The sequence below is a fragment of the Aedes aegypti genome, chromosome 3, assembly GCF_002204515.2.
Source record: "Aedes aegypti strain LVP_AGWG chromosome 3, AaegL5.0 Primary Assembly, whole genome shotgun sequence".
Classification (NCBI taxonomy): domain Eukaryota; kingdom Metazoa; phylum Arthropoda; class Insecta; order Diptera; family Culicidae; genus Aedes; species Aedes aegypti.
Genome location: NC_035109.1, coordinates 230815328 through 230842536, shown reverse-complemented (window position 1 = coordinate 230842536; position 27209 = coordinate 230815328). Strand labels below are relative to the sequence as shown.

Sequence of the window (27209 nt, the reverse complement as noted above, 5' to 3'; positions counted from 1 at the left end):
GAAACTGCGGTCAAGAAAGATTCACCCCCGCACCAAATGCACGATGTACAAAACGCTCATAAGACCGGTAGTCCTCTATGGGCATGAGGCGTGAACTATGCTCGAGGAGGACTTGCAAGCTCTTGGGGTTTTCGAACGCCGAGTGCTAAGGACGATCTTCGGCGGCGTGCAGGAGAACGGCGTGTGGCGGCGAAGGATGAACCACGAGCTCGCTCAACTCTACGGCGAACCCAGTATCGTGAAGGTAGCTAAAGCTGGAAGGATACGCTGGGCAGGGCATGTTGCAAGAATGCCGGACAACAACCCTGTAAAGATGGTGTTCGCCACGAATCCGGTCGGAACAAGAAGGCGTGGGGCGCAGCGAGCTAGGTGGATTGACCAGGTACACCAGGACCTGGAGAGCGTGGGTCACAGTCGAGGATGGAGAGAAGCGGCCATGAACCGAGGGAATTGGCGAAATATTGTTGGCGAGGCTTTATCAAGATAATTGATGTAAAGCCAAATAAGTAAGTAGTAAGCCATATCGCCGATCTTGTGTCGACACCACCTCAGCAAAATAAGTACCAAGCAGTTAAAGATCGACTGGTTTCTCGATTTGCTCTTTCGCCACAAGTACGATTGGAACGTCTTCTGGGTTCCTTTGATCTCGGTGACATGCGTCCAACGCATCTTTTGGCCAAGATGCAAGAACTGGCCAGCGGCCTGAACGTTAACGAAGAGCTCCTGAAAATGTTATTTTTGCAACGGATGCCGTCTAACATCCGGCCCATATTGGCCATCAGCGACGGTACGCTGGCTAAGTTGGCGGAAATGGCCGACAAAATGGTTGAATCGCCTCAAACATCTGCAGTGTCTTCTACGCCAATCGTCAACGAGCAGATGGAAAAGATGAAGGAGCAACTAGAGGTGCTTAGCGCGGAATTTCGTCGTTTGAAAGCCAGCCCATCTTCCGGTCCGGACCGACGTCGTAACCGCTCAGCATCACGCATCAGGAATGGAGCAGAAATATGTTGGTACCACCGTAAGTTTGGCCAACATGCCGAGCATTGCAAGCAACCCTGCAAATACAATCAATCAAAAAACTAAATTCCAACCCATCTGAGTCGGCTGAGGTGGGTAGTATGTTTTCAAGCCGGCGACTAAAGCTATTCGACAAAACAAGTGGTATTCGTTTCCTGATTGACACCGGTTCCGACGTCTCCATCGTTCCAGCTTCAAGACAAGACAAACTCTCCGCTCCGATTCCGTTTGTACTTCATGCTGCTAATGGCTCGGAAATAAAATCATTTTCGACTAAATTCATTACAACGGATTTCGGCCTCAGAAGACGTTTCACTTGGAATTTCCTGGTATCTGACGTCAGCCATGCGATAATTGGAGCCGATTTCTTGGCTCATTTCGGCCTTCTTATCGATATGAGAAACAGAAGCCTCATCGACGTCAAAACAAACTTGCGATCCGCTGGAGAATTGATGATAGCTGATATCCATACTATCACCACCGTCAGTTCTGAATACCCTTTCCACGAGCTGCTAAAGGAGTATAGAGAAATCACCCTTCCAGCCACTATGCAAGCCGAGACTCAACATGACGTCACACACCATATTGTCACCAAAGGACCCCCCGCCGCATCGAAGGCAAGAAGAATGCAACCAGACAAACTAAAAGCAGCCAAAGAAGAATTCGCTCTTATGACCGAACTTGGAATATGTCGTCCATGGAGTAGTAGCTGGGCAAGTCCACTCCATTGCGTGATGAAGAAGAATGGACAATTTCGATTTGTCGGAGATTACCGGGGATTAAATAAAGCCACAGTTCCTGACCGTTACCCGGTGCCACACGTGCATGATCTTCTGAACTCCCTGCAAGGTAAGAAGATTTTTACTACCTTAGACCTAGAACGCGCCTATCACCAAATTCCGGTGGAGGAAGCTGACATTCCCAAAACAGCCGTTATTACGCCTTTTGGACTTTATGAATTCACCAGGATACAGTTTGGCTTATGCAACGCGAGCCAAACTTTCCAACGCTTCATGAATAAGATTCTGGGTGATTTAGATTTCGTGGTCACATTCATTGACGACGTTTGCATCGCTTCTGAGTCAGCAAAACAACATAAGGAACATGTCCGCATTGTATTTGAACGACTGAAACAGAACGGTCTGGTAATTAACGTATCGAAGTGTAAATTTGCACAGCCCGAAGTCGAGTTTCTAGGCTATTTGGTAAACAGCGACGGAATCAAACCCTTACCCTCAAGAGTGGAAGCGATTACTAAATACGAACGCCCAACGACAGTGAAAGAGCTTCGAAGATTCCTGGCACTGATCAACGTGTACAAGCGATTCATCCCAAAAGCAGTAGACATGCAGTTGGATCTACGGAAGATGATTCCTGATAACCGCAAGAATGACAACCGAACGCTATCGTGGAACGATCAGACAACTTCTGCTTTTGAACGATGCAAGACTTCTTTAGCTGAAACCGCGCTCTTGTATTATCCAGATTCAACTAAGGATTTAGCACTAATGATCGATGCGTCAAATACTGCAGCCGGTGCGGTTCTTCAACAATCATCTGGGTCGTCTTGGCAACCGATTGGTTTCTATTCAGAGAAGTTCACGGATTCACAGAGGAATTATTCCACATTTGGACGCGAATTGACGGCTATGAAGATGGCTGTCAAGTATTTCAGATATTTCCTGGAAGGTCGAAAATTCGTCATTTTTACCGACCATAAACCTCTCACTTACGCCATGACCTCAAATTCCTCCAGTAGGCTTCCCCAAGAAGAACGATACTTGAAGTACATATCGCAGTTTACCACTGATATCCGTCACATCAATGGTAACGAAAACACCGTTGCTGACGCTCTTTCCCGCGTGGAAGGTATAAGTGGCATTGACCTTTCGGCCATAACAGAGGATCAAGCGACCGATGAGCAGTTGAAACACCTGATAAAATCATCGACTCTTAGGATTGAACCTGTCCGAATCCCCAATATCTCTCGGCCCGTTTATTGCGACGTGTCCTTGGAAAATCGTATTCGACCCTTCGTGCCAGAAAAGTATCGTGCCACCATCATGCAGCACTTTCATGGTCTAGCTCATCCAGGGACGAAAGCCACAAGGAGACTAATCTGCGATAGATTCGTATGGGCGTCGATGAATCGAGACATTAACAAATTCGTTCAAGCTTGTGTCGATTGCCAGTTATCAAAAATAAATCGTCACACTATTTCGGCATTGGCTCAGTTTGATCCACCTAAATCTAGATTTCGACATATACATATTGAGCTTGTAGGTCCATTGCCGTTATCGAAAGGAAATCGATATGTATTGACTATCATCGATCGTTTCACACGTTGGCTCGAAGCAGTACCATTGCCCGATATGGTAGCCCCCACCGTGGCTAGGGCATTAACTTCGATCTGGATATCCCGATTCGGTACTCCTGAGACCATAACATCGGACCAAGGTCGTCAGTTCGAGTCGGATTTATTTCGTGAGTTGGTTTACATTCTAGGATGTTTACATTCTAGGATGAAATGCTCTGCTGCCGATCTCGTCTACGGCCAGCCATTGCGCCTACCTGGAGAATTTTTCGATCCTCCCGCTTCGAATGTTGACCGATCGGATTTCGCAAAGGCACTCCATCAGTATTTCTCGAATTTGCGGGCACCCAGAACTCATCACCACTCCAAGCCATCGGTCTTCAAACACAGTGCGCTGAAAACTTGTAGTCATGTGTTTGTTCGTGTCGACTCGGTTCGACGATCTCTGCAGCAGCCATACGAAGGACCCTTTCAGGTGGTAAGCCGCAACGACAAACATTTCGAAGTAGTCATTTCTGGAAAGAAGCAGATCATTTCGATAGATAGAGTCAAACCAGCGTTCATGTGCGATCAGCAAATCGAAGATCACCCAACAGATGATACGCGAACAGTAGTTACCCAATCTGGTCATCGTGTCCGATTTTTGGTGTAACTGGGGGGGCGCCTATGGGGTGTGATTTGTGAGCACCCCTATTGCAGTGATTTATGATCACCCCTGTCGCAGCGCTTCACGAACATTGGAGACAGAGTGGAGAATGAAAAGTGGAGACATCTGTGGCGCCATTCATGTTGCGCCAACCGAAGAGTAAAGAATCACGTTCAGACTTGTGAATAGGAAATAAAGTAGTTATAGATTCAATTCGGTGTATTCATTCTTAATCGCTTCAGTCCACCACATGAGTTTCCAGTTTTTTTTGTTCATAATTCTATCAGGTTCAGACCATAAGGGATGGTACACAAATTATGTCACGCTAAATTTCAACTTTTTTGACCCCTCCCCCCCTTTGTCACGTTTTTTGTATGAGTCTTCAGAAATTTTTGTAAGGCTTGTCACACTTGGCTTGACCCCCTCCCCCCCCTCGGAGCGTGACGTAATTTGTGCATGACCCCTAATGGTAAAGAGACTGGTAAAATAATCTAAAATTATGTAAACTGAATGGGAGAGAAAATTTCGGACTCAAACTAAATAAATTTCCATTTCATTGGTAAATGTATTTTAATTGATTCTTTAGGCTTCATTCTACAACACTTTTGTAAGGCATTTTTATTCCTAGAGTTAAAGATGGCTTATAGAATAGAACATCATTACAGCCAATCAAATGGCCAACAAATCTCTACATATAAAGTAAAGCATAAAATTAAACATAAAGTTACTTCTTAATGCCATTTATTTATTTGTTCTCTGTTTTTGCATGATGATGCTTTACTATAGTCCAGGATTTCACATTCACAGAAAGAGAGCAGTGAAAATGACTGCTCATTATTATGGATGCAGCAATAATAATAGCTGCTGAAAAGCAATCAGAAAGTTCTTGTTTTGTCTTAAAGTAACTCAAACAGGAAATGATTTATAAGAGCATTCTATACAGTCGCGTGTATCTGAGTATCAATGATATGCTGGACATGTAGCATAAGGCACTATTCGATTCTATTTGTACCATCACGTTTGTCTACATTATGACAAGTGATAGAAAAGATTCCAAAAATAAAGAATGACACTATGATACGATACACTTTATTACTAGTTTTTGGTTTGAGCTGATTGTGACAGTATAAAATATGAGCAAAACATACATCCAAAGTACTTTTAAAAGAACTAGAGCTAAAATGATAATCCGGAATAATGATAATTCGCAAATTAATACTTTTGCTCAAACATTATTACACCTAACAAGTAGAAACCAGTTCAAAATTATACAAACAGAAATGAAATGATTACCGATTTGTTTGGTTATACTGATCTTCGAGTCGTTCTCGTAGGTCTGCGTTCATGACGAGTTGCGATTCCGGCAGTCTGAGATACTGACTGGGGTAGTTTTGTACCTGGTGCACTACGGATGGATGGAATACGGCGCGATCTCTCGACGGTGGGGACGCATTATACTCCACAAAGTGGGAGTTCTGTGATCGGGTCCACACATTGGTAGTGGCCGATTGCGATCTTCGAGGAGTGAACTGTTGAGAAAAGATTGCCTTCGCACAAACACGTCGCCCACCTTGCCATTTTCGCACGATGAATTTCATCCGTTCTATGGCAATTATGGCAGTCACGACAGAGCGGAAAGACTTTCTTCGAGGGTGATTTTCATCTGCATTCGGCTTAGCAAACGAAAGACCTTGAATGCCCATAGGAACGTTTTGAGCATTGAGCAGCTGAAGAGCTTTCGCCTCGTTTTCTTCGTATGTTGTAAGTACAATTTGAAGGTACCGTTTCTGATGAACTAAAGCTTTTCGATGGCTTTCGGAGCGTAAATATTTACCAAAAAGGTGATTCGCGCGTTCTTCTAAGTCATCTCGATTGGAACGATTGCTGTTGACATTAAACCGTTCTAACTCTTGAATTCTTTGTTGCAAGGCTCTGCGCTCTTCGACCATTAATCGTAACGTTTCTGCTTGTTGATGGTTTTCACGTGCATTGGCCTCCAGCATGCGATTTAAATCTTTCAACTTCGTGAGGAATTCTTCCGGTACTCCGCTTTCTTTCAAGGAGTTACCTCTACTCAGCGCTTCCATCAAATGGGCTTCATTTTGTTTTCGGCGTTCAACTTCCGTTCGGAGACTTCGATTGGTTTCAAGTAACTGAACTCGTTCTTGCTCTACGTTCTCTAAACGCAATCGAATGTCTTGGAACTCAAGTGATCTGTCTTTGCGTAGAGACCTCATAGATTCTGCTTCTTGCAAAGCATTTATCCGCCTCTCCAAGCTTTCAATCTCTTTGTGGGATAGAAGCAATTTCTCTTGCTCATTATCCAACTCGACTTCGAGTTGCTCTTTTTCCTTAGTAACTCTCATCAGTTCTCGCTTCACCTGTTCGCCATATTCGTTTCTATCGGCTATCTCTTTCTCGAACCTATTACGTTCTCTTTCCAGTGCCCGTTGCAAATCAATCGCCCTCTCACGCTCTCTTTCATTTTGTGCATTCAGAAATTTAATTTCGCTCTCAAAACGCGCAACCATCTCTGATTCAAACTCATTGCTTCGATTGAGCCTCCTCGACGGTGAGTCATGTGGCGACTTATTCTTCATCAATAAATAATTATCGAACGATTTTGTTCTTTGAACTCCTGCCATTAACGTAGATAAGCGCTCGTTTTTACTTCTCTCTTCCGACAACAACTTTTGAAGTGTTCCTTCATTATCTATTGCAGCCTCCAAGCGAAGCCGCATTGCCTCTATTATTTCTGCATCCTGCATCTGAATTTCATTGCTGTTGTGTTTTTCCGCTTCAAGCATTTCTTTCAGCTTATTGCCCTTTTCGGCTTCCATGCGCAATTTCTGTGTAAGCTCTTCCAGTTGAACAGCATCAGCCAAACCGTCTTTAGATTTTTTGATTGCCTCATTCGCCTCGTCATCTGAATTGACATCGTCACTTTCAATGGCCTTCAGTATACTGGAATCTAGCTGTGCGGAATAGTTCAGTTCTTTTTCTAGCTGCTCGGCAATTTCTTCAACCGAGAAAGGTTTTGGACTCGAAGAGTTATCACTCCTTTGTAGAAGAGTTTTTAACCTGTCAATCTCTGCTAGTAGTGCAGTATTGCGATCTTGTTCTTCCCGAAGCTTTTTGTTGAGGTTTCCGCTAGTCTCCTGCATTTGATTCTGAATATTCGATAATGCTTGGTGTAAGGTATTCCCGTCATCACCAATTTGTTGTATAATCATTTCCTTTTCTTTGAGCAGAGATTTGACATCTTCGGCTTCACGTTGGCAGCTTGTTAGATCTATTTTAACTCTCTCTAGAGCCAGCATCTTTTCCGTTAGAAGTGCCTTTGTTTCTCGTAACTCTTCCTCAATTTTCTCACAATTTTGTTTCAGAAACTGAACATACGAAGGATTAGATGACGAATTAGAAGAGCTCTTTGCTATTTCATTTTTCAAACGGGTTATATCCTCATTCAAAAATTTATTATCTTCGTTGAGCATTTCAATCTCTTGCATGCGGTCTTTGTAGTTCCCTTGTAGCAATCTCAATTCAATTTCTTTTGCATCCAATACCTTCAGCTGCTCGAGATATTTTTCTTCGTTTTTACTGTAGTTCAGTATATCCTTCTCTAATTTAGACATAAGTTCGTCCTTATGGCCGATTGTCTTATTCAAAGACTCCACCTGCTGTTTCAGCGTATCAATCAGAAGATGATTTTTCTGCTGCTCCGACTTCAAAGATTCAGAATCTCTCACATGTTGTTCTATTTCTTCTCGAAGTTTGTTGCAGATACCCTTCAAATCGCACATTTCTTGGTCTTTGTGTGTCATGCTTTCAAGAACTTCTTTCAGTTCGTTCTCTTTCTTCTGCAAATTGCATGCATCTGATTCAAGCTGATCCAAATCATGCTTTACTTTTTCCAATTCATCTCGAAGGTCTTTCTTCTCCCGCAGCAAATCTTCATATAATTTGTTTCGGGCAGCTAGTTCTACTTGTAGATCTTCGATGTTTTCAATTTTTTCCTGGATTTCAGCATGCATTCGTTCTAGTGCTACATTCTTTTCGTTAGTAATTCTATCTAATTGCATTTTTAACGACTCGAGTTCATTTTCCAGCTTGCCCTTATCTTCTTCACTAACATTCTCCGAAATGTCGGACAATCTTTTACCTCCGCTAGCAGTCATGGTTTGAGCCATCACTTTCTCTTCTTCTTGTTCATGAATTTCCTCTATAAATGCGGGCTCTCGTAAACGGTCCTTACCTTCCGCAGATCGCGGGTTGTCAATCAAGGAGAAATTGATATGTCTGGGAATGAATTCTGGCGTACCACCACTGCTGGTGCCGGTGGACGGAGTTGGTCGCGGGAATACAGCGGAAAAGTCTTGTAAAAACGCTCCTTCAAAGCCCAGCGGGAAAAGAGTGGCCTTTGGTAGCTGCATAGCATGCTGCAGAGGGGATACATTGCTGCTGCTGGTTGGCAGATGAGTAGTGCTGTGAATGGTGGATGCGGTTTGATGCTGTTCCTTCAAATTGAAAAAGTTGGAAGGTGTTTCCTGAAAAAATGGACAGGCATCAGTAAAAAATTGGGAATAGTAAGGTCTTAATCGCAGCCTAATCGAAAGAAGTCACAACTACTCTTTTATGTATTGCAAAGAAGAAAATGGTCTCAATTTTGATATAAGTCGTAGCCTAATCAAATTATGTAGTGTATCTAATATCTAATATTCCATGAGTTATGCCACGTTCAGTTTCCACAGCATGTGTAATAGACCATCATCGATTTCATTCAAATGTTCATTTAATATATGCAAAAAAAACCCTTAATTTTATGCCCATCAGGCCACTTTTCGACCTATAAGACCACTCATCGAAAAGGTGACGAAAAAACAAACAAAATTTTGCTTAGTTTCTAAAATTTATACTAGCAAAACTATTAGACATAGACAAACATAACCTTGGGCTATTAAATGATGAGTTGACTACCAGAAAGGTAGCTCTAGCCGCCGAAAGTCCTACCTCACGCTTTCACGAAGACAAAGACCACAAGCTAAGGGCTGCGATAAACACGACAAGATGCGTTGGGCTGGTTACGTTCTACGAATGCCGGAAGAACAACAAGATGATATTGCTTTTTGCAGTTGAGGACTCCCTTTTATTTGCCACAGCTTTGTTCGACAATTCCGCTATCAAAATAGCGTTTCTAAAAAAAGTACTCGGACAAAAGATGTTACAAATAAGCTAATTTATTAAAATCACTTTTAATAATACATATTTAATTGATTATTTCGAGCCAATGAGCTTATGAATTTATTTCAATTATAATTAAAGTGAAACCTGTCGGAATTTAAACATGACTGTCACAATGGCAGACCTGCGCACTTACTAACTATTTCAAAGGCACTAACCAGCAGGAATAATGAACGCACGAAGATGATTTTCTTGTTTTAAACATTCTGCTAGTGCACAAAGCTAAAATAAAAACTGCACTGTCGTTTGATGCTTCTTTCGCGAGATGTGTGCCTTCAAAATGTTGCTACATTATTTAATTTGGTTTCCAAGCTGTTTCACCTTAAGGTGCCTTTGAAAACGTGAGAAGGGGCACAAGTCGGCTATTGTGGCGGCTTTTTTTTGTGGAATTACGAAAATTGTCTTTATAAGGGCACTTACGTATTCTCGGCGGTCTAAGCCGATGCCGCACTTCTTTTGTAATATTCTCGGACATCAGCAGATAAATTCCGTGTTTGTCTGCTTACATTTATGCGTTGCTCAATCCTCTATCGATTCACACCGACAGACTTGTCAACATGATTTTGCAAACGTTTTTACAACGCTGCGAACATCTCTTGTTAGTATGACTATTGTCGGCAGCCTCATTCTGATCGGTAACTTTCCCATAAAAACTGCTGGTGAATCACTTCGGCAGCTCCAAATCAGTCGCATTTTGAGGCGTCTTCATTTGAATTGATGACATCTCTGGCGGTATTGGTTTTTTATTCTCTATTTACTTAATTTATTGAGCTCTTATTCGCCAGCATGGGGCATCACTATAGAGCGAATTCAAATTTGACAATTGTTCTTTCTGCTTTATCGACTAAATGTATTTGTGGATCTGATCCCACGTTACTTGCGATGTTGCTTTTCCAGAGAGCAATCCATTATTCTTTGCCGTTGGTCGATCGTCATGTTATCCAGGTACATTAGAGCATGTTCGCTCAGAAGAGGGTCAGTTGTCAGTCCGCTTTCAGACGGCCATGGTGTAGGACGGGTGGAGCTCGTGTAGTTTTCAAGCAGACTGACGAAGGGTTTTTTGTTGGGGGGGGGGCTGGGTATCAAACCCATGACGATCCGCTTATGAAGCGAACATGTAGCCAACTACGCCACGTTGCCCCCTACACGCGGTATTGGTTGTTCAGTTTCGGAAATCTCGTCAGTGGGAAGCGGACAGAACAAAGAATCATCTGAATGTTTTCATTGACGTGTTTTGATAGAATAATACTGTGAATTTGGCGTTTGAATTTGGTTGCCGATAATAGTCAAATGATGCCGAAGCCGTAAGTCTCCCTTGTTGGATTATTTCTTCTTCTTCTTCTTTATGGCGTTACGTCCCAACTGGGACAAAGCCTGCTTCCCAGATTAGTGTTCTTATGAGCACTTCCACAGTTATTAACTTTCTTTGCCGATTGACCATTTTTGCATGTGTATATCGTGTGGCAGGTACGAAGATACTCTATGCCCTGGGAATCGAGAAAATTTCCTTTATGAAAAGATCCTCGACCAGCGGGATTCGAACCCACGACCCTCAGCATGGTCATACTGAATAGCTGCGCGTTTACCGCTACGGCTATCTGGGCCCTGGATTATTTCTAAGATCGTAATTTTAATCATCCCAACGTCCAATGGATGAAGATTTAAAGCTAGTTGACTAATAAGCGGTTTCTTCACTACCGCTTAAGCATTAAACCTGGTTTAATCGTATGGGTAAACGTGGTTTACGGCTTAAGCGAAAGTGAAGAAATCGGCCCTAAGTCATTTAGAAATCCAGGGCAATTCGATGGGACACTCAAATTATAATTTGCCAATTCCCAAACAATATCTGCAAAATGATCTCTTTTTTGACGTTGGATAACGTCTTACTGCAACATACTGGGAGATTCTTGCACCAATCGATTGAAAATCTACGGATTGGAAATTTCTACGAATCGACTCCAATAATGAAAATTATTGATTTTCATGACTAAACTATTGATAAATGAGTAAATATCGAGGCATGTCTTATTCTCCATGGAAAAGCACATTTTTCTTGCTGTTATAAGGTTTTGACGTTTTGAAGTTTACATGTACCGTAATCCGGGGTAACATTGATCATTTTTTTTAGTATTTCGTTTGAAAATGCTAATGTTGCAAATTTCGTTTGAAAATGCTAATGTTGCAAATTTTATATTTTTAAAACAAGTACTGCCAGCCATAGCTCGTGACTACACACTGCATTTTGTTTTTTAGAAGATTTAAGCATGTTTTAAAAAATGTTTCAAGTGAGTTTTTGATTATGCTGATATGGGGTAACATTGATCACATATGTAAACAACATTCGGTAATATTGAAAATGTCGTTACTTACTTAAATCATGACCCCCGAAGCCGAATATGAAGACCAAACGCTTACGAGTCATTTACTTTTTGAGTTATTTCAAAAATTAAAACACTCCGAACCACGGAATACGCCAAAAGGTAGGCAATTTCCTAAGGGAATTCTATATTCTTTACAGTAATTCGTTAATGTTGCCTAATTGAGCATACTTATGAGAATTTTGACAGCGGAATCGTTTTCGGTGATGCCATTTTTAGTAAGAACCGCATTTTTCTTGCTCATACCGTTTGCAGAACTTATGTGAGACATGAATTTTCGGTAGTGTCATCCTTACCCATTGGAATCATTGTTTCGAAAAGTTGACAAATTTACGCATAAGGTAAACGCAATTTTCGCAAAAATCTTCACTTTCATTAGCTCATGGATATAAGAAAGAGAAGCACCATTCATGGTTTGGAAATGTCCCATCAATAAATAATGATACGAACTTTTTACGATATGAGTCATTCCGATCAATGTTACCCCGCTGATCAATGATACCCCGGATTACGGTACCGAAACTTCGGGTGAAATTGATCATTTTTCTTGGTTTCTGTTTTCAATAATGTTGAAAATGCCAAACAACTGAATATTCTAACAAATGTGTTTTTAGCAGGGAGTTTTCACGTATCGGTCACGGCGATAATCATAAACCTATGAACCAAGCCGATTTTCCGGAGGAAAGAGACGTGGATAATATCCTACACGGGAAAAAATTCTGTGGTAAAAATAACTATTTTAGCTGACTACGCCCATTCTTAAAACTACCATGGAAATTCAGACCAATTTACTATGTTTACGGTACACTACACCGCATTACTGGTACATTTGACAGAAATAATTTACAACAATGTGATTCCAACTACAGACATGGTAAAATCAAGCGCATTTCTGGTCTGCTGAAAATTGCGGGTGCGAGCGCTTAAGTTAACCCCCTAAAATGGTAGTTTATACCGCACAATTTTTTTGCGTGTACCCGTCCAGCACTGCGAGAGTGTTTCGTGTTTCTTTCGCTTCCGCATGTAGCTTTTATATACCAAATTTCTCTCCCTTTTTGTTCAGATGGCGTGGTCAAGTGGTTACACGCTAAGCCTGCTCAACGCAGCGCATGTGTTAAAACTACACAGAATGTGGCAAACAGTGCAGGACTCTCTGGCTGAGTGAAAATTCTGTGTAAGTCGCACTCATGCTATGTGTAACCGATATGTTGGCCATTGGCTGTGCGCGGATCGATGGAAATGGAACTGTCAGTCATCTCCCGCGCGGCAGCAAACAGTTGGTTGTTGGTAAGATGGGGAGTTTTCAGGGATTTTTTCCAGCGAAAAGCCGGAAGAAGATGGTCGCAAATGAGAAAGTTTTCCCCCATTTGCTTCCGCTTCGGCTATTCGAATGAAAAAATATCTGAAAAACTTTAAAATCGGAATGTTATTTTTAATGTTTTCAGAAGCAAAACAAACATGGAAGCGAATTCCACATTCCAAGCGTTCCTCCTCTGTGCGCATTTCACTCATTCGGTTTGTTTACCACCGTTTGCACAAAACTGTGTACAGTAGACTGATGCAAATTTTGAAGTTTTTGCTCCCCTATGCTTAAACAATGTCAATTATGATTAAAATGATCCTCCCAAAATTTGGAAAGATTCGGATGAAATTTGGTTGTGCACACGCTATTTGAAGTTTATATGGAAATTAATATGGAAAAGGCAAACCTTTAGTGTTCAGTCCTTTAACTGCTCGTCATAATAATCTATGGAAAAGTGAACACACTCATCTCATGTGAAAACTTCCCAGCTACAACTTTGCCGAAGACCACATTTCGATGGGACTTAAGGATAATTTGTTATTATTGATAACAAAGTCTGAATCATGCTGAGATGATCAATCAATTACTTTCAGAGCAACACTGCTTTTTTGCTGTAGAACATAGTAGCCTGGATTACTTTGATCTATTCTTCCCGCCAGGAGCACCACTGTTGCCTGCCGAACAGTTGGTGAAGCATGTTACATGCAAGCCAACTTTATAATGATGAATAACAATTTATCCTGACGTTCAATCAAAATGTGGTCTTCGGCAAAGTTGTAGCTGGGAGGATTTCACATTAGAAGAATTTGTTCACTTTTCCATAAAATTTTATGACGAAGAGATAGAGGACTGAACACTAAAGATTGACGTTTTACATAGTAATCTCCATATAAACATCAAATGGCGTGTGCACAGTCAAATTTCTTCCGAATTACTTCAAACTTTGGGAGGATGCTATTTTTCATAAATAAAATCGTTTGAGCATAGGGGAGCTAAAATTTCAAAATTTGCATCACTCTAGTGTACAGCCCCCTTTGCACAGAATCTGTGCTGCATGAAGAGAGGCCGATTTTGTGTACTCGGCACTCATTTCTGAGCGGATGAAGTTTAGCGTGTATGATGCGCGCGCGCTCTGAAAATGTTTTTGCTCATGGTCATGGGTTCGAGTCCCGTCGGTGGCAAACATTTTTGTAATTTACCTTGTGATAATTATCGTGATAAGTTTAGAGTCGATAAAGTTGGATCAGTGCATATGATCGGACCGATCTTGGCTTTTCGTCAGTACAATGATCAACAATTATAGCAGTTCACGAAATCTGTTTCTCGCAGATAAAGGCGGCAACGAATTGTCAGGTTGCTTGAAAAAAGCCTATTTTCGTCTCATTTCCGCGATAATTTCATTCACTGGTTTTTAGTGCTAAAAATCGGGGATCCCATTTCGGGGTGAAATTGATCACTTGTCAATGCGATTATTGTTATTTTTTTAAACGAATCTACATAATGAATCCCTCAATCCGAATAATGCAATTTTTTTTTCTTTATTAACGTGAATAATGCAATATATCAAGAAATAATGAATTGTTAGTGTCAAGAATTGCAATGAAATGTAGGCAATTTCCTAAAGAAATTCCTGATATCTAACAGAAATTTAATTATTTCTTCCGTAGGTATGAGCTAATTGGTACGAGGTTGGAAAATGACATCGGGCTCGGGGATATATGTAATGCATCCTTACAAACCCTGACCCTGAAATAGGCCGTTTTGTTTGAAATTCAGCTGCAATTAAATTTAAGCGCGTTCTCCACGGCTACGACGAATCAGCTGGATGTTCTTCGGCATGTTGCTGACACGCTTGGAGTAGATCGCGCACAGGTTTGTTTCCTCAAACAAATCGACCAGTTAGGCCACTCGCTTCCTACAGGACCATGACGACCGAGCTCTGGAATTGCAGATTTGCTTCTACATTTTCCCGGATACCATGATGAAGCAGAAGAAGTTCTTCATGGTGCAGAACTTCTTCGAGTATCAAAAGGAGATCATGCCAATCATCGTGACTGGCAACTTTAACATCGATTTGAGCACAGAGGAGAACATGGAGCTCGCGGACTTCATGGAGAAATACCTCAGCCTCGAACTGGTTCCAGAACCCACTAAATCAACCAATCTTAGTGGATTATGCGTGGATCTAACGTTTAACCGGAATATTTGTTTGGGGAGCAAGAGTTACCGCTCATGCTTCTCCTTCCATCGACCGATTTTATCGGTGTTGAAGTGTTAACCGAACCAATGGTATGAAAATTGATTGGATTTTTGTCAGTAGAAATCTTTCATAAGTTCGTGAAGGTCTCAAGCCAGGAAATAGAAGAAGCTAACGTTACCAACGTCAACTTGGCGGTTGTATCTCGGAAACAACCTGTTCCTTTTTTTACATCTTATTTACAGTCATCATCTGCAGAATCTGAATAAAAAATAATCTATAAGTAGATTGAGTATTTAATACCGTCCTAATAGCATTATCTGTTGACAGATACGCGTATTTCGACTACAACTTGTAGCCTCTTTATTGAAAGGTAGTACTTTTCAGCACCATTATGGAACAGTGCTGAAAAGTAACACTTTCCAGTACTGTATTTATTTATGGAAATAGTACAATAGTAGTTTTTTTTTTTGAAGTATGCTAATTGCACTGCAATTAAAAAATAACACAATTTTATGTTTTAAAGTAGAAAAAAGTATACCTATATGGCTACACAATATCTAAAACTTTATTAGTTTTCTAGATTCCTAAAGCGATGTCCTTCAAAAATTCTTGATGTGGTTTTATAAGTATATAATTTGGGCTTTGCGCATACATTAAGTAAAAGAACATTTAAACCAAATTTGTTTAAAATCTGTGATGGTTGATCAAACATTTGAACGTTTATGTGTTCATTTCGTACGAAATGGCCCACCTAGAAATTTTGACCCAAGAGCGTATGAGAACTGGCGTTTCTAATGTTTTCAATCAGAATCAAATGGGATATAATTAACCACAAGAATGTTATACAGCGAAAATGTTATTTATTGTTTGTCGAATCTAGTACGATTTTTGATGTAAACTAAATTACAGAATAACGTTTTTTTTCTAACTACTTTCTCATACTTAATGATAAAAATGCAAATGAATAAGTAAATGAAGCAAATACAGTTTTGTGTTTATGGAATAGTATTCAATGCAACAAGCGATATCAAAGTTTATAAAATTAGAAGTGAGTTAAAACACCTTTATCGACAAGATACAAAAGTCGCTCCAGACCATCTATATCGTACACGACGGAATGAGAATATCTGAATTAGTAGCAAGTTTAAAAGTTAGGAAGGCAATACAAACGGAAATATGTAAGATAAATGGGAAAAGCAAAATCATACAGAATTCACTTACCATTGGGATGCTGTGCTGCGTGGGTAGTAGCCCCTCGTTCTGCTCGGGTAAGCGTCGCATTACCATATCCGATTCGTCACAATCAGTAATCGATACGATGTCACTCAAAGTGCGAGCGTTGTCGTCTTCTTTCCCGTGACCGAGATGGGATGCTGGTGGGTGATGTTGCGACTGCAGTTGGCTGAGTTTCTCTTTCAACTGATCAATCTCTTCGTTTTTATCAGCAAGCATTGTCTCCATCAGGTCGGGCAGTGCTAGTTTGTTGATCATATCGTTTTGAATTTTGTTTTTCAATTGTTGAATTTCGTCACATTTTGCCTGCAGTTCCGCCTCGAGTTTTAGCTCGTATTGACTACGATCGTTGTCGGCCTGATTCATGGCCAGTTCTTTCTCCTGGCGTTCAATTACTTGCTGACTATTTTCCAAAAAGTTTTTCAAGCTCGTAATCTGCTTATCGCGTGTTTGGAGTGTTTCCTTCAGGTTGACTACCTCGTTCTGCAGATCGTGTACCTTAACCGTCAGGTGAGATGTTCCCTGCCGATGGAGTTCTTCGGCCCGTAACCGTTGCTCGTCCAGCTTCGATTGAAGCGTTGTGATCTTGAGTGATTGCTCTGACATTCTCTCTTGAAGTACATCGCGCTCGTGTTGTAGTTCCTGCAAGCATGAAACAGATATAAAAATATGTTCAATGCTGCAACGCAGCAAGAAAAGTGTGCTGAAGAAATGAGCGCATAGATTTTCTGTATAAGGGAGTATATGTTTACAAGCTGAAGCCCTTTTATTACAGCTTGCAGGCGGATCCATTGTGCCCTGGATTTAACGATTTTTATTTATAAATAGCACAGTCATCTATATGGAAAAAAGGAATGTGCATGAACAGAAGCATCTCGTCAATGGAAACGTAAAAAGCGCGCAATGAATGTATAATTTCGACGATGGATGATAGCTATTGGTAACATTAATCCCAGATGGCGAAAGACAAACAAATCTGGAATAGTTTAGGCATGTTTGAGCCACGCTAAACATGCCAACAAATAATTTTATAGGCAGCTTCCTTCAAAACTATGTCAAATTTAATTTAAAAAATGTAGGGTAGATCCATTACTGCCTATTTGGCATGCTAAATGAATTGCGCCTCACATTGATCATTTTACAATCCCTCTTGAAAATGTGTTAGGTATTAAGGTGAAGATGAATGGAAGCCAAAACTTATGTTTTCAAGAGCACAAATCTGGAGAACCAAACACCCGTTTAAGCTGAAAACCTTATCAATTGATCACTAGCTGGTGGTGACTAAGCAATAAGGTTTTCAGCTCAAACGGGTGCTCGGTTCTCCAGATTTGTTCTCTTGAAAATTTGACATTTGGCTTCGATTCATCTTCACCTTAATCGTAATTGCTCTTAACAAAATTTATTGCCACACATGCATATCAGACAAATTTGGCTTTCTATAATTTTATGAATAACGATTGGGTGCAGAGTCTATTTTGTTTAGGATCTAGGTGCCAGATACTACAGAATCCTCACTAAAATCCTAAAAAATCCTAAACATATCCCAAAAATAGTGGTTTTTCTGATGTATAAACATTTATTTAACCTTTACGTACCCGACCTCCGACAAGGCATTTTCAAATAGCTGCCATTTCATCAATTTCCGAATAACTAGTACCTTTTAAAAGTCAACTACAGGTGGTTTCAAAAAAAAATCGAATGGAATTTGACGAAAAGGCAGCTATTTCAAAATGTCATGTTGGAGGTCGGTAAGGTAAACGTTAAATCACTACTCGTTAATTTCATATTTGGTTTTATCACAATTTTCATTTTAATTACATCACGCTTCTTGGGAATGCTGTAATTCAATCATGAATTGGTCTTAGCGTGTTGGAAATCCATTTCTTTTATCCTTATTAACGCTTTCGAACGCTAGATGAGTTGAAGCAGTAATCGATATGTATTAAATGCATTACCTAATGTCATAACTAATTCTGTTTTGAGAAATTCTCGCTGAGACCGGCCCACTATTTACACTTCTCAAAATGTTCAAAATAATGAATTAGCTTCACGGCGCAGACAAATCAAATCAAAATCGTACTTTTACAAAACTTCTTATTTTTCCTTTAACCTTTCGGTCGTCGCGCGAATTTTTGGAACGCGAGTAGTCGCGCGTTTTTACTTTGTACAACACCCTTGGTTCTGCGAATATCCCAGAAGTCTGATCACTTGGAAATATGAGATCTTGAGCAAAATTATTCAGTAGCTCAAGGGCTATCACTTAGAAAGATGACGTCTTCGGCAGAGTTGTTCAGTAGCTCAAATTCTTTCTTTGTTCAATCCTTAAAGTTCGAGATTTTGTAAAATAATGTTAGTCCCTGAGTTTCTGAACAACTTTGCCAAAGGTGCCTGTCTAAAAAGTCAAGATCCAGCGGTATCCGCAAAACAAAAATTTCATGCTCACCTGCGCCCGCCTGATGGCAAAATATCCTATTTCTAGGCTCAAATAATAATAGCCCTTGAGCTACTGAACTACTTTGCCGAAGACACTATCTTTCTAAGTGGTCAGGCTCCTGAGATATCTGCAAACAAAAGTTTCATGCTCACTAGCGCCGTCTAGTGGCAAAATTTTGAATCAACTAGCTTAAACAATGATAGCACTGCGGAACACGTTTTTGTCTGAAGCACCAAAATACCGTTATTTACTCAATTAAGGGTTGCTGAACCCATTGCCGTTTTAAAAAATATCATAGCACGTCTAGTTTTTGGGATATTGACTGATGAAAATGCAAATTTTTACGATTTCAGCCAAATTGCATGCACGTTTGCTAGCTTTCTTCTTCTTCTTCTTTCTGGCGTTACGTCCCTACTGGGACAGAGCCTGCTTCTCAGCTTAGTGTTCTTATGAGCACTTCCACAGTTATTAACTGAGAGCTTACTATGCCAATGACCATTTTTGCATGCGTATATCGTGTGGCAGGTACGAAGATACTCTATGCCCTGGGAAGTCGAGAAAATTTCCAAACCGAAAAGATCCTCGACCGGTGGGATTCGAACCCACGACCCTTAGCTTGGTCTTGCTGAATAGCTGCGCGTTTACCGCTACGGCTATCTGGGCCCCTATCTAGGCGTTTGCTAGCTTGTAATGCAATTTATTATGTTAGTTTGACACAGAATTCAAACTTCATGCGTGTAACAATTATTATCAACAAAGTTCATAATATTTTCGATGCACAAAAGTTAGTTTTCTATGGTTTCAAAAAGTATTGTATTTTGCCATATAAGAGAAACGAAGAATTTTATATGGAGTCTGGAAGCATGTTGAAAAAATCGATTTAATCTAAATTTTATCGTGCAATTCCAACCAAATTACATTTGAAATGAAAGTTAAAGTCAAATATTGCATGCTTAGTGGATTAGACCACGGAAAAGTTTGATAAATCATACTTTAAATTTCATGTGAACTTCCATGAAAACAGTATTTTATACAACTTTGACGACCTGTAGCTAAAAATTGTAACGTGCTGGAACATTTCTGAGAACGGCATAAGATACTGCAATCCCAAATCTACTCGAGACACATAATTTGATCATTGAGACACGCAAAAATGTCATTTTTGTTACGCTGTGTAAGCCTTAACTTACTCAACAACTTTGCCGAAGACGCCATCCTCCTAAATGGTCAGGATCCTTAAATATCTGCAAAACAAAAGTGAAATTTCCATGCCAACTAGTGCCAGACACAGAAGCTTTCGATTGATGTAAATAAGTTCTTAAATCATCAATTACTTTATTTAAAAAAAATATTTTTTCTTAGTTGTGCTGGTATGGGAACAATAGGTCTACTATACGTGCAAGGGAGCTTGAATTTTAAGCGAAACTACTTATTTCGATCATTTTTTGGACAACATCGAACTGTGAATCAATGGTACGTAGATAATCAGCTCCTGATATTAATGACAAAAAACATTTTTCTATGATTTAAAGCAAAACGGCCGTAAAAAGCCACTAGTGCGAGATATTTTTTTAATTCAAAAAGAAGCATTGCTATATCTATATTAATATGCCGAATTCATACAAGAAATGTTTTTGGAAAAATAGGCAATCTTTCCTTCAAGCTGTTGTCGAAAAATAATTTAAATAGTATTATTCCAAGGCAAGACATACACTCCCGTGCATAAGTTTGGGTTCACTCCCTCAAAAACATACAAAAGTGTTCAGTCCATATCTCTGTGATAACAAGTCCAATTCAAACTCTTTAAGCATTCGAAAGGCAAAGAGTTATTCTTACTTCGTATGTATTTTTCCAAAAACATATTTTTAACACTCAAAAGGCCAAGCTCTTTCAGCACACGAATTTTCAACTTTAAAAAATCATAACTCACGTGAATCTTGAGCAATCTTAAAGAAATTTTCAGACAAGGTCCAGTTTTTATCCTAGTTTTGATAGCAAGGATAACAATAGTAGAATACCGGATGGTTCCGGAATTATTCCAGATTCCCTTGGGGTACCTGCCTATGGCCATTTGGGGTATTTCAATAATTATTATGTTTTTCCTAAGGATCGTCCCTGAAACAACATCATGAACTGAATCCTATCTAAGGCCGATCACACTGGTGCATCGTACTGAAATTTCAGGCCTTTCAATAAGCTTCCTGGCCTTCGGAAGTGCCCCGAGGGAACCTGTACAAGGGGACAATTACATTTTCTCATCAAAATAGGTCGTGCGACAGCTTCTTCTTCATGATTTTTTATAGGAAGACTTTTTATGTATATGAAAAGGTTCATTGACCACATGGGCTGTTTCTGGAACCATAGGGGTGCCCTCAGGGAACCTGTGACAGGGGACATTTTTATGTCCACACCAAAACATGTCATGCGACAGCTCTTTGCTCATGATTTTTCATGATAAGTATTTAAATGTATTGGAAAAGGATCATTGGTCACTGTGGCCGTTTCTGGAACCACTATGGTGCCCTCAAGGAATCTGTAACAGGGGACATTTTCAGTTCATCACCAAAACATGTCATGCGACAGCTTTTTACTCATGATTTTGCATGAGAAGTATTTCAATGTATTGGAAAAGGATCATTGGTCACTTTGGCCGTTTCTGGAACCACTATGGTGCCCTCAAGGAATCTGTAACAGGGGACATTTTCAGTTTTTCACCAAAACATGTCATGCGACAGCTCTTTCCTTCTGATTTTTCAAGAGAAAACTTTTCATGTATTGGTAAAGGATTATTGACCACATTGACCGTTTCTGGAATCATTAGGATGCCCTCAGGGAACCTCTAACAGGGGACATTTTCGTGTCCTCATCAAAACATGTCATGCGACTGCTCTTTTCTCCTGATTTTGCTTGAGAAGTATTTCAATGATGGTGCCCACAGGGAACCTGTAACAGGGGACATTTTCAGTTTTTCACAAAAAACATGTCATGCGACAGGTCTTCCCTCCTGATTTTAGAAGAGAAAACTTTTTATGTATTGGTAAAGGTTCATTGACCGCATTGGTCGTTCCTGGAATCATTATGGTGCCCTCAGGGAACTTGTAACAGGGGACATTTTCGGGTCCTCAACAAGACATGTCATGCGATAGCTCTTTGTTCCTGATTGTTCATGAGAAGTATTTCAATGTATTGGAAAAGGATCATTGGCCACTGTGGCCGTTTCTGGAACCACTATGGTGCCCTCAGGGAACCTGTAACAGGGGACATTTTCAGTGACTCAATAAAACATGTCATGTGACAGCTCTTTCCTCCTGATTTTTCAAGAGAACACTTTTCATATATCGGTAAAGTTTCATTGACTACATTGACTACGTTGATTCTTTCTGGAAACAATAGTGTACTCTAAGCGTACCTGTGATATAATTATTACATACATTTTCACTTGTTTATTTCATGCTGTAAAATTCATGTGATTTCACAAGATAATTTTTTTTTGAAAATACGGGTTTACCATATTTTTCTATATCAATAAAACGGTTAATACATTAGTAGTAGATAGCAGGTTTATAATTTTCTACCCATGTGTCTTAGATTTTTATAAGGATGTGACAGAATGTAAGAATGTGAGTTCAGACCAGCACTACGTGGTTTATGTTCTATTAGTCTTCTGGCATAATCTGTACATCCACAATTCATAATTGCACCGTGCTTGATTTGCAACGAGCTATTGAACCTTGCCGCAAAAAGGTACTTGATAGGCTAACAGATCAGACAATTCTGAGACAGGACGTGTCAGCTTAACTGTGTGTGCCCCCTTTGTTTTTTTAGCGAATAATCTAGACATCATCAAGATAATTTCACTCAAAAATTTTGTGAACGAACTAAAATATCAAGGTCTCTAATTTGATACATTTTGACACGTGCAAATTAGTAAATTATAGTATATAATCTATTCTAGGAATCTGAACATGTATCAATTTCAATTATAAGACTTTCAAGCGAATATCACAAGTCACTAAAAAAAATGATATATGTGAGTTTGATTTAACATCTGGCTGAAAAAAAGTAATATTTTGGGAAATTCTCAGCAATTCTTGAAATAACTCCAATCTATGAAATAGCAACACAACTGAACTAGCAACAAGTGCCCAATAGATGACACCTGGTTTGCTCTTGCCCACAGTTGATCAGAAGAAGTTTTCTCGTTTTATTTTGTATGGGGAAAGGCATCTAACTTCAAAAATCTCGTAAATGAAACCATGAATTGAAAAAATATTTGGTAAGCGTGATAACCATTATGATTACGTACAACCGGTACCAAATATTTTTTCGAAGATAGTTTCCAATTTTGAAAAATAATTCGTTAGATGCATTTCGCCATACAAATATTTTTCGCGTTACCTTTTAGCGATTTTTTGTGCATGTGACACTAGCGCATGTGCGTTACTATGTGGTGAGTAGCGAATCAGGTCATGCATGTAAACCATTGCAATGCAATTTAACGGATTAAAAATAGTTCAACCAACGACCAATTTCTCTCCTCATTGCTTTTCAAGGAATACAGAAAACAACGGTACCTGTCCAATTTGACAAGTACCGACACCGTTGTCTTCTAAGTTCCCAGAGAAGAAAGAGAGATCACGGCGGACTGGCCTCTAGATCGTTGCATGCCTGACATAACCTTGAAACTCCATATAAGGAAGAAAAACAACATTTCCATCAGTGAATGTCAACTCCATATAAGAAAAATGCAAACAATTCTAGCAGTGAATGTCAAAGTGCAGGACAGTCAACTGAAATTGATAAAATGAGGCGCGAGCTTTGTCAAGGTGGCCAGGCGTTTGCCAATTTTGACAGGCAATTTGTTTTGTTTTTGTACTGTGAGCTGGTCTGTCTTGTTTTTGCGTATAAATAAAATGTCGTGCTCATCAGAATCTGATATTATCGAAGAAAACTCGGATGTAGACGAAAACGTTTGGGATTTGGACAGTGATGAAGAGTGTAGTGAAGAACATCCGTTCTCGTATGAAGAAGACGAGAATGAATTTTACAATAAAGCAGGAGATTTTAAGTGGTCAACAAAGAAGCCTTCGTTCTTCCCAAAATGTGACAGTGTATCAAACTGTGACAGAAGTTTCAAATTGGATGTAGATAGCATAACGTCACCAATAAAAGCTTTCATGGAATTTTTTGATATGGAGATGATGGATAGGATTGTGGAATATACGAATGGGGAAGCTGCTGCAAAAGGCGATACTCACTATCGTCCTGTTTCTCGTTGTACAATTCAAGCTTGGCTAGGCATTCTCATCAACGCCGGCCGGATGCATGCCAACAAAGTGAACATTGAGGAGCTATGGTCAACAGACTCCGTCAACGGAGTTGTCTTTTATAGAGCGGTAATGTCGAAAGCTCGATATAAAGAGATCACGCGATATGTTAGATTTGATGACACCCAAAATCGACTTGAATCAAACCGTGATTCAAATAGCGAGGGTGGTTCACATGATCGGCTGGTAAAAGTACGTTGGTTCCTTGAAAAATTTCGACAGAATTTCTCTTCAAAATACAACCCAAGCAAAAATTTGACGGTCGATGAGAGGATCGTAGCTTATCGTGGACGTTGTTTCTTTATTGTTTATATCAAAGCGAAACCACACCCATATGGCATAAAAATTTGGGGCATTTCTGATGCAGAAAACTCGTTTTTCATCTTTTTTGAAGTTTACGCAGGTATTTAAAAGAAAAAGATTTTCTCAAAAACTAGACTATATTCCAATGTTTTCAGGAAAAGTCGGAGGAAAAAGTGAAAAAAATCAAGGTCGCCGCGTTGTGCTCGATATGGTCGACAAATTCAAAGAAACGGGCAGACGTGTCTTCTTTGATAATTTTTTCACCAGCGTTCCGCTTTGTGAAGATCTTCTGAAAATTGGTTTTACCAGTGTTGGTACATTACGTGCCAATAAGCGGGAAATTCCTGATGAATTTCTCATGTACAAAAAGAAAAAAATTGATGTTCATCGTGATGTAGGATCATGCTTGCAAGCGTACCATGACAGCATCATGCTTACTTCATGGATTCCGAAAGTAGGCAAAAATATTCTACAGCTATCATCCGATCCTGATGCAATGGAAAATGAAACTATTGAGAATACTAATAAAAACGACGTAATTCAACTAAATGAATCCACTGCATCGAGATCCAAAAATTCTGTAAGGAATGCCGGTGTGAACAGAAGCTCCGTTGGATCCATTATGAAAGCGAAAGTAAGATTAGTGTTGATGTGTGTAGAGTGAAAATATATATAATACTTTTTTTTATTCTATATTCTAGGAAAGAGTACAGAAGCAAGTCAATAAGCCACGTGTGGTTTTGTTGTATAACCAGTACAAAGCTGGAGTCGATTTGACTGATCGCCATACCGGTGAGTATTCATGCCAACGGAAAACAAGAAGGTGGACATTGGCCTTGATGGAAAACTGTGTAGATTTGTGTGTACACAATTCGTACATTCTGTTTATAACGGCCAACCCAACGTGGCAAAAAGATTGTCCTTACAGGAAACGTAAGTATTTGGACTGGTTAGCCAAAGATTTGGCTATTGAAAATGTGCGTAAGCGTCTTGATACAACCGGACATGACAAGGAATTGCGAGGGAACATCAAAACATTCATTGACAATTTTGAGAAACTATACGGCGAAACAACTAGACCAACAGCAATATGCAGCATTTGTAAAAATCACGGAAAAATGGGAGAGTGCTCAAAATGCAGTGTCGTAATCTGCAATGCGCATACCGTTGAAAAACAAGTATACAAGTGCGTTGATTGCAGAAACGGGAAAATTACAAAAATCATGCATTTCTCTAGTAAGAAGAGATGCCAGTTCTGCAATCGTTTAAAGGATCGCAAGACCAGTGTATTCTGTTGTGTGTGTACAAGATTTATGTGTACTTTACATAAGCGCGAAGAGGAAACATTGAAATTTTGTTCTAATTGCTTGCAGTAGTGACTCGTAACACACGTGAATAAAAATATAAAACAGAAAATATGGTTTTTATTCTATATCAATCTGTATCCGATATGATACAGATGTATCTCATACTCCAAGGCAGAGAAGGATTAGGGCTTAGGGGGGTTTGGTGGTGGTGGGGTGTTGGCGCTTCAGATTTCACAAAGGAGGTCTAATTACAATTTGTTTCTTACAAACGAAACAATGTTAATACGCAGGAATACTATTTTACTACTACAGTTAACTCTCCCTTACTCGATATTTCGTATCTCGATATCGAGTTAGAGAACCATTGTAAAAGTTGATATTCATGGCTCGACGGTCCCTTGAATCGCATTTGCACTATAACTCGCATTTGTTCTATAACTCGATACCTCCCTAACTCAATGGTCTCTTCAGTATCGAGTTAGAAAGAGTTGACTGTATTGTGAAAAAGAAATAAAATTGGTTTACAATAATGTGAAAGTCTTCTACTGAAAAATCAAGAGGAAAAAGCTGTCACATGCGTTTTTGTTTTGTCCTCAAAAGAAAATACCCCCGGTCACAGGTTTCCAAAGGGCACCCGAATCCAGAAACGTCTAATGTGACCAATGATCCTTTTCCTATACATTGAAATGCTTCTCATAAAATATCTTGAGGAAAGAGCTGTCGCATGCCATGTCCTGATAAGGAACTGAAAATATTCCCTGTTACAGGTTTCCTGAGGGCACCCTAATGGTTCCAGAAACGGCCAAAGTGACCAATGATTCTTTTCTAAAACATTGAAATACTTCTCATGAAAAATCATGAGAAATGAGCTGTCGCATGACATGTCTTGATGAGGACCCGAAAATGTCCCCTGTTACAGGTTCCCTGTGGGCTCCATAGTGGTTCCAGGAACGGTCAAAGTGACCAATGCTCGTTTTCCAATACATTGAAATACTTCTCAAGCAAAATCATGAGTAAAGAGCTGTCGCATGACATGTCTTGATGAGGACCCGAAAATGTCCCCTGTTACAGGTTCCCTGAGGGCACCATAATGATTCCAGGAACGACCAATGTGGTCAATGAACCTTTACCAATACAAAAAAAGTTTTCTGTTCAAAAATCAGGAGGAAAGAGCTGTCGCATGACATGTTTTATTGAGGCACTGAAAATGTCCCCTGTTACAGGTTCCCTGAGGGCACCATAGTGGTTCCAGAAACGGCCACAGTGACCAATGATCCTTTTCCAATACATTGAAATACTTCTCATGCAAAATCATGAGAAAAGAGCTGTCGCATGACATGTTTTGATGAGGACACGAAAATGTCCCCTGTTAGAGGTTCCCTGAGGGCATCCTAATGATTCCAGAAACGGTCAATGTGGTCAATAATCCTTTACCAATACATGAAAAGTTTTCTCTTGAAAAATCAGGAGGAAAGAGCTGTCGCATGACATGTTTTGGTGAAA

General features: G+C 39.9%; 1 protein-coding gene across 8 annotated transcripts in view; it reads right to left on the bottom strand.

The window, feature by feature from the left end:
- Nucleotides 1–4531: 4531 nt before the first annotated feature.
- LOC5567941 (A-kinase anchor protein 9) overlaps nt 4532–27209 on the bottom strand; it is a 128734-nt gene continuing 106056 nt past the window's right edge. For 6 of the 8 annotated variants that reach the window (XM_021851143.1, XM_021851145.1, XM_021851146.1 and 3 more), the window contains 3 exons: nt 16324–16977; nt 16165–16200; nt 4532–8527 (listed from right to left, as the gene is read on the bottom strand). In XM_021851143.1, coding sequence (XP_021706835.1) covers nt 5270–8527; nt 16165–16200; nt 16324–16977 — 3948 coding nt within the window. In that variant the 3' untranslated portion in view covers nt 4532–5269. Of the gene's footprint in view, nt 8528–16164; nt 16230–16323; nt 16978–27209 lie in introns of all 8 variants that reach the window. The other 2 variants (XM_021851150.1, XM_021851144.1) reach the window with 2 other exon arrangements.